This window comes from Austrofundulus limnaeus, unplaced genomic scaffold (assembly GCF_001266775.1).
Source record: "Austrofundulus limnaeus strain Quisiro unplaced genomic scaffold, Austrofundulus_limnaeus-1.0 Scaffold2089, whole genome shotgun sequence".
Taxonomy (NCBI): Eukaryota; Metazoa; Chordata; class Actinopteri; order Cyprinodontiformes; family Rivulidae; genus Austrofundulus; species Austrofundulus limnaeus.
In genome coordinates this window covers 16,590-25,275 of record NW_013954491.1, presented here as the reverse complement: position 1 = coordinate 25,275, position 8,686 = coordinate 16,590, and the positions used below count along the sequence as shown (strand labels likewise).

The following is an 8,686-nucleotide window of genomic DNA, read 5'->3' as shown; positions in this document are numbered from 1 at the left end:
GTTCCCCCGGAGGAGCTGGAAGAAGTGGCTGGGGAAAGGGAGGTCTGGGCCTCCCTTCTGAAGCTGCTGCCCCCGCGACCCGACCCCGGATAGGCGGAAGAAAATGGATGGATGGATGGATGGCTAATGTTTACTCACAATGCTGATGTTTACTCACGATGCTAATGTTTACTCACGATGCTAATGTTTACTCACGATGCTAATATTTCCTCACGATACTAATGTTTCCTCACGATGCTAATGTTTACTCACAATGCTAATGTTTACTCACAATTCTGACGTTTCCTTACGATGCTAATGTTTACTCACCATGCTAATGTTTACTCACGATGCTAATGTTTAATTTTAGAGTGGAGGGCTGACTGCTGCCAACAAGTGGTTGTAGGCTGAACTACACATATAAATGAATCGTTAGCATGAAAGTTTACATTTTAAACATGAATTAAAAATCGATACAGGGCTTTAGAGAATTGATACAGTATCTGGAAATGAAATATCACAATATTTCAGTGTATCAGTTATTGTCTTACACTCATGTAATATAAACTGTAAAATCAAAGTGCACCTCTGTCAGAAGGTGATTCTGTAACTCAGTAGCTGCTGCTGCACCTTCTTTAACCTACTCAGCAACAATGAAACATACACAGGCATGGCTAATGGCAAAATATTTTAAAGTAGCAAAAATCAGCTGATTAAAACCAATAAAATGTTATTTTCTCTTGGTAGGTGGATGTGTTAAATGAGTTTTGCTTTTTGCTGATGCTGTCACCGTTGTGCTTCGTGTTGAAAGGGTTAAAAAATGAGAGAAAACTTGTGGATGGGGTCAAAGTTTTAGGGGATTTTTTTAGCTAAGCTAAAAGAAAATGAATTTAAAAAGTAAGAGTCGCAGGGATTTGTAGACTTTAGGTTTTTTTTTAGCTGAGTTTTCCATGTCTATTATGCCTGTCTGCTAACTCTGTATGTGGTGAGTTAAATAAGTCTAATTATAACATGATTGCTGCTGTTTTTCTAATAACAAAGAGAAAGAATAGTCCATATACTTTTATAGTGTCCTTTTGTTTCTTTTATGTCCTGTTTTGAATTCCTGATGATTTTTTTTGTCCTTCTATTTGCAGTTTCAATTATGCCATAAATATTGGTAATGTCTTGTCTGCTCTCTGCAAACCCAGTAGCTGACAGTAATTTCAGCTCAGCCGAGTCGACTGAACATCAAACCAGGCAATAAAGTCTTGCAAATAGAAGCATTATTATGCTAATGTTAACGGTACTGGTAGACTCTGGATGTTTAGTAGCTCTTTCAAACTCATTGTCGTTTATTCTTTTTATATAAATATATACTGTATTAGAGTTGTTGAAGGCATGAGGAACTTGTGTTTCAAAGTTTCACGTCTTCATGAATATGGAACGAGCTGCTGTTGTATCAACGTTTTTGGTTAAAACGTAAAAAAATAATCTAATCAAACCAACTCAAAAGATGAACTTTTCTTAGAAATCCTTTTTATTTTCTGTTCTGCTCTTAAAACCACCATTCTTTTTAGGAAGCTGTTTAACTTTTCTTGTGTGTGAACATTGGATTGTTACAATCAAAAATCTTATCTCAGAAAGAAATTGCAGCTTTGATTGTGCATTTGTGTCTAGATTTGGACTTTTTTTGTTTCGACGCCTCAGAAAGCGAAATGTGAGCTTAAAGATGGGTTGATCCAGGATCAGATCAGACACATGTAGACCAGAACACAACAGGATTACACAATTCAACAGTTGTGCGTCATTCCAGGAATCCCAGAGGAGGTTTGCAGTAAAGATATCCTGATATTTTACCTTTGAGTTTTAAGGAATACAAGAACCTCATAAACACCTCACAGAGTATTTCATTAGGTTAAATGAAAACTGGGGGCAGCTGCAGAGGTGGGATCTAAAAGGATAACAAATCAATGTGCTCGACCAAGAATGCAAGTGCAAATCGTGCACTCGAAGCACGGCTGTGGTTTTTAAAAACAAGCCTCTCAAACTGTGACCTCAGATCAGTGACTTGGTAACAAACAGTCAAACTGCAGCAGAAAATTAATTTCTTTTTATTCTGAGGCTCCAACTTTCTGTCAACTGTAGAAATTCAATGAGATCCTTCAGCTCATCTTATCTCTTAATGCTTGAAAAGTTATTTTCAAGGACTTTGAGATAAATTCTAAGAGTTGAATTTGTTTGATTGTGATGTTAGCATACTTATTAATGTTGTTCAAACATTGTGTTTGTCTTTCTGCTCTGAGAGGTTGAACGTCCTCCCAGATAAAGCTAAGTCCCTGCAGCAACATGCTGCGCAGCACGGCCTTCTGGGAAACAAGTGTGTGTTTGTGTGTGTGTTTGTGTTTGTGTGCGACCGCAGCAGAGACGACCAGATAACAGAAAACTGTGTTCAACATAACGACGTCGCATCAAACTCATTTTCTAAATAAGCTCGAACAAAAGACGTGTTGCTGTGAGATGGTTTGTGTTCGGTGTCGTTGTTCTTGTTGACGACCTGAAGCTGTGTGTCTGTCAGGCCCGTCCTCGCTCTGATAGGTTTCAGCTTACCTAAAGGTAGAATATGAAACAACTACATAAATATTCATGTCAGATTGTCTGCTTGTAGGGAGGGTTTGTTCCAGAACATCAGGGATTCATGAGTTCTTTTCCACCTTTTAGGAAATTCTGCTTCAGTTCTCGGCAGGAAAATATAAACAGTAATCATCTCATTTCAACATCACACCTGAGCTTTACTACTTGTGACAAATATTGAAATGTTCAGTCGTGGGTTTTTTTTATCTTTTTCTCGTCCGAGACGACAACAATTCAACGAGCAGACGACTCTCCCACCAAACACCCGTCTAAAATCTGTCACTTTAAATTCATTTCATCAGTATTAATGAAGAGGTTTGATCAAATTCATTGGTTTTAGGAGCAGAACAGATTCTGTGTGTGAACAAAATGAGACGACGTGTGGACAGTTTTAGGGGGAAAGGGGTAAAATGATGAGTCAGCAGTTTTTCAGTGTCAGCAGTGCAGCCTCATCCTCAGCAGAGAGTTGACCTGCAGGCCTGACATCACTCAGCTTCTTTTAAAGTTTTACTGAACCAGATCTCTGGATTCACCTCCGACACAAAAACAATCAGTCAATCAATCGATCAAACAATCGAACGAACAAACGAATGAACAATCAAACGAATAATCAATCAATCAATCAATCAAACAAACATACAAACAATCAAACTAACTAACAAACGTACGTACAAACAAACAAACAAACACTGCAGGTGTTTCAGTTTAAATGATGGTTATTTTTATTTAGTGACTTTTAGTCTTTTTTTATTCTAAAGGCCCCGCCACTTTAGACAACTTATGCCAACATTTTAAAGACGTCTACATCGAAGGTGGAATTGAAAAAATCAACAGGAAGCTTCTTTTTGGTGTTTACATTATGTATTTCTAATAAAATCATCAAATATAGAACTTTTATTAGCAATTTAGACATAAAAATGTTTCATAAGTTGGCATAAATTTAGTGTGACATGGCCTTAAGCTCTTCTTGTGATCTTTGGTTTTGATCACTAGTTTTTTAGACTTTCTGAAGGATTTTTTAAATGTTTTTTCTTTAATCTTTGTCTGCTTTTTCCACTCGTTTGTTGATTTTGTGTGGTAGAAAGACAAACTGATGCATGGAGATGTAATTAATAAACAGTATCAGCTTCTCTCCTGCTGCAGCTGCATCATGGATCAGTTCGGTTTAAGCAACACTTTTTTACTGAACGTGCATTTTTTTATATTAAACTATTTCTATTTTGTATCGTTTAATATACTGTTTATGTGTACACATATCTGGGAGGTGACATCATATTTAACTGTTCAATTTATTTTAAAGTTAACAGTGGTACTCCCATTGCAGAAAAGTAACTCTGAACATTAGAAAAATGACAATATTTTTTGTATTTTTCTTTTGTAAAGCATCATTTCCTGCGCCTGCAGCACACAAACTAAAGTCATTACTGTCTCAGCTTGAGAATCTTCTCAGGGTGCAAGCTTTAGATCTGCTGGAGGAGGAAAATCTGGCCTGACTCTTCATCTCTAACTCAACGTGTTCAGTAACCTGACAGCGCCAGCAGCCATTAGCCTAATCACATTCCAATTATTCACATGCACACATTAAATTATCAGACGTTTACAGATTTGGGGAACAGAGTGAGCTGGCAGCGGGACAGGACCATGGGAATCATTGTGAGGGTGACACAAGTTGTGCTAACGGAGTGTACGCAGTGTTTCCAACAGCCTGATGTGATAAATAATACGTCAGCCACAGAACCTGGCAGGAGCTGAACCAGGAGAAATAAGCTGTGACTAAAACTGTTCTTCTTCTGGCTTCCTCTGGAGGAGTTAACGGCGAGCAAACACGTGTGAAAGATTTGTTAGCTGCTTCAGAAGTGACACATAAATATTCACCCCTGTAAAAGTGACTGTCCTGATTGAACTCAGAGAAAAGATTACTGACAGGTACAAACCAGGATGGAGGCAAAGGGATTTCCAGGAGTTCTGTTAAATCTATCATCATGAAATGGAAGGAATAATGGGAACAAAGTGAGATAAGAACAGTGAGAGAGACCACTGAGACACCTGAGACCACTCAGGTGACACGGGAGAGTGTGCAACATCACCAGGGCCAGACTCAAGTGTAAAAGCAATAGGGGTGTAAGAAAATATCGCTACACTGAAATATTGTGATATTTCATTTCCCGATACTGTATCGATATTCTAAAGCCCTGTATCGAATTTTAATTAAGGTTCAAAATGTCAACCTTCTTGCCAACCGTTCATTTTTATGTTGTAGTTCAGCCTCTGACCACTAGTTGGCAGCAGTGAGCCAGCCGTTTGGCTCCTCTACCTCTTGAGCGCCAGAGAGTAAGTATAGCATTAGCATTGTAGGAGACAATGTAAGCATTGTAAGTAAACATTAGCTTTTCTTTTTTTTTTTTTCTTCAGTAAGAGGTTTTTATTTAATAGAATTTTTGGACAAGAAATTGCAATATATCACAATATATTGCCTTGCTTACAGTATTGCAATATATCGGGATATATCGTATCGTGACCCCTCTGTTATGATATGTATCGTATTGCCAAATTCTTGCCAATACACAGCCCTAAAAAGCAAGTTATCAAAGTTCTTCAAACTAACCTCTAATTTACACTACATGTGTTCCGGCTCCACTCCGCTGCGGTCCGACCTCCGCAGCAAATACGCACCCGTTATAGTCAATGAGAGTGTTTACACTGGCTGCGCAGGACAGCAGTGAGCGGACGGCGATTTGGCAAAATTAGAACAGATCCTATTTCTGCCGGACGCTGAAGCTACGCTGGAGTCAATTATTACGTCTCACCAACAGGTCAACTGGAGCAACTACATGGAAAACTTTAAAATCCAAGCTCTTATTTTGAAGGGAAGATAGTTTCCTGTACTCCGTGCTTTCGTTTCCTGTCACAAATCAAATCTGTCATGTACTCAGAATGCATCGCTTCAGTTTTCCAATAAACGGTTTTAAAATTACTTTATTGATGCTTCTTTAATGAAAAATCTACAACAAACAAAAGAAAAAGACAAAGAAGCAGCCAAACTAGCAATCCTCAACAACTTTTTTAATTTTTACACCAGGAGCTAAAGGTCTGTTTCAGGAAATCACATCCCCAGCAATCGGCAGTTGTAGGAATAAGCTGTAAAAGGATTCATACACCGCTAGTTGGCAGTGTTGTACATATATTGCATACGAATTGTTGCCGGCTTCAAAGTGTCAAATTGAACTTGCGCTTTAAAATTAGCCTCCGCTAATTTTTCTATGGCATAAGTGCTTTTGAAGTTGTGGACCTAAATGTTTTTCATAAGCGCTTTAGAAATTGCGGAGCTAATTTTTGGATTAGCGCTGCCCACCACTAGATTTATAGACTATAAATATTTTTATTTATTTATAGATTTTATAGACTTTAACATATCTCTAACTTCACTACATTTATTGTGTTCATATGGATAAATTCTCTCACCCAGATGTACACCCCCCCCCCCCCCACACACACACACACACACACACACACTTCAAACTCGTTTTACAGTCTACTTGTTAGCAAGTGTGTTTAAAATGTTTTAGGTGCTAAAAAGCATTAAAAATGCATGTTTGCTTTGGCGTTTCAGGAAAGATCTTTACGCTGGAGCTGAGGCGTAAGTCTCCTTGATTCCATAATGAGAAGTGACTTGTTACATTATTTAACTGAACTAAAGCTCTGAGGTTGTAAAGTAGGACACATTGTGTCCCCTCAGAGGTCCAGTTTGTGTCCCAGCTGTCAGACTGAGTTAGAGACAAACCCCTCATGCTTCATACATCAGCTTCACATCAACAGTCTACTTAATATTAAACTCATATTAAGTCACTTATTAGGACAAACTGCACTGTCAGTGTTCAAACAAGGAACTGAAGATTAAAACCAGGTTTCTTCTTCTATACAAAAAACAGTTGAACATGCTGTTTTTATGGTATCTTTACAAAATAAATAAATCAGAAATCTTTATTATTATGCAAACAAAGTGAGGAACAATGAAACTGATACAGTTGATTATTGAATTATCTGAGGCCTCACTCTCACTCCTCCACAGGTTATTAAAACAGTTTCTGCTGCTTTTACACCTCCAGTCCAAACACAAATTAAGCTTTTTGTGGGATAAGTTTTGTGTTTTTGAAATACAGGTGGATATGTTTTTAAAGATGTGTGTATCTGAAGGTTTTCTGCAACAGCTTCTTTTGTGCACGCTCACCAAACCCAAACAATACAACCATTTTTATAGTTTTTCTGTCTGTCTTCTTGTTGATTCTGTCAGCTTTGAGCTTTGTTAAAGTTAGCAGCTTGTGTAGAAAATTAATTTTATGAGAAAAAAGCTACAGTTGTTTCAGGAGAATCTTTAACCAGTGTTGTTAAAGTGACTTTGCAGCATGTAATAAATATTTCAGACTTTTTAGGATTTTCAGGTGTTTTGTTTGGAGAGAAACATGTAAAAAGATTTAAAGTTTTAAATTTCAGCTTTTTCTTCCTTCATGTTAACTCTGTCAGCAGCCATTAGGACAATAAATGTTCATTAAATTACATTTTTTATATAAGTTATCAAATATTTAAGTCTGTTGTTTTTCTGTCAGACACTAAAACAGAATCTGTTCTGATAAATTGTCAGGATTCCCTTCCTTTTTATGGACCTACAGAAATAATACCAACATGTTTAATTTAGTTAAATCTCTGTAATGTTTAATCTTCTTACAGGAGTTTGTACAAAGTAAATATAGTTGTATGAGTGTTGTTAAGTAGATTATGTTGATGGGAGGAAACTCCCAAACATGTTGCAGCTTCTGCAAAATCTGAAGAAGCTCATGTACTTTCTATTTTTTTTTTTAGAGTAATCTTTGTGGGAAAATGTAAACTTTGTGGGGAAAAAGTATAAAAATTAAGAATCAGAAGATAAATCCAGTCTGAAAAAGACTCTTAAACTTGTTTTGCATCCACTGATAACATGAGTTCAGACTTTAGTCTGTAATAATGAGTGACTGTGGGCAGAATAATGTGATATATGAAACTCTTTATTTGTCTTAGAATATTTCAGTTTGAAGAATTCTCACCTCAGCTCTTGATTTGTCTTCAAAAAGCCGCCTGATGTTTATAAACGGGTGGTTTTGGTCACAGGAAGTCCGAGCTCCAGCAGCTGTGTGATCTGTAGGTTTATAAATGATTCTTCTCTTCCAGATGACGGCCCATATGGAAAAACGAAGGACATCTCTGGTCCTGAACATACCATGACCATGAGGAGACACAGTATACCAGGTACACCACTCTCCTGTAACATACTTTACTGTCCAGACTTACAGGTTCTGTTCTGCAGAAGCCCACATCAGTATCAGTTTAAGTTACTTTTGAATAACAGCCCATCACCAACATGTTATAACTGGAGGTAACCCGAACAGCTCATGTTTACACTGAGCATTGACTTGGTGGCAGGTCAGAGTCACTGCCTAGGCCTGTCACAATAAACAATAAATCAGTTCATATTATGATCGATTAAATTCAGGAAGATAAATTAAATGAGGACAATCTTTTTTATTTGCCTGCTTTTTGTTCTCTTCATGTCTCCCTCTTTCTTACTTCTAAGCGTAGAGGAGTGAACTCAGGTGTCAGGTGTTTGTCAGGTGTTTATCAGGTGTTTATCAGGTGTTTGTCAGGTGTTTGTCAGGTGTTTATCAGGTGTTTGTCAGGTGTTTATCAGGTGTTTATCAGGTGTTTGTCAGGTGTTTGTCAGGTGTTTGTCAGGTGTTTATCAGGTGTTTGTCAAGTGTTTATCAGGTGTTTCAGGTGTTTGTCAGGTGTTTGTCAGGTGTTTGTCGGGTGTTTATCGGGTATTTGTCGGGTGTTTGACAGGTGTTTGTCAGGTGTTTGTCAGGTGTTTGTCAGGTGTTTGTCAGGTGTTTATCAGGTGTTTGTCAGGAGTTTATCAGGTGTTTGTCAGGTGTTTATCAGGTGTTTGTCAGGTGTTTCAGGTGTTTGTCAGGTGTTTGTCAGGTGTTTAACAGGTGTTTGTCGGGTGTTTATCAGGTGTTTGTCAGGTGTTTCAGGTGTTTGTCAGGTGTTTGTCAGGTGTTTA

At 37.7% G+C, this 8,686-nt stretch overlaps 1 protein-coding gene across 2 annotated transcripts in view; it reads left to right on the top strand.

Moving 5' to 3' along the window:
- Positions 1-8,686, top strand: part of LOC106537019 (glutamate receptor-interacting protein 2) — a gene marked incomplete at its 3' end in the record, with an annotated part of 22,982 nt that overhangs the window by 3,559 nt on the left and 10,737 nt on the right. For both annotated transcript variants that reach the window (XM_014034384.1, XM_014034383.1), the window contains 1 exon segment: positions 7,795-7,872. In XM_014034384.1, the coding sequence (XP_013889838.1) occupies positions 7,795-7,872 (78 nt within the window).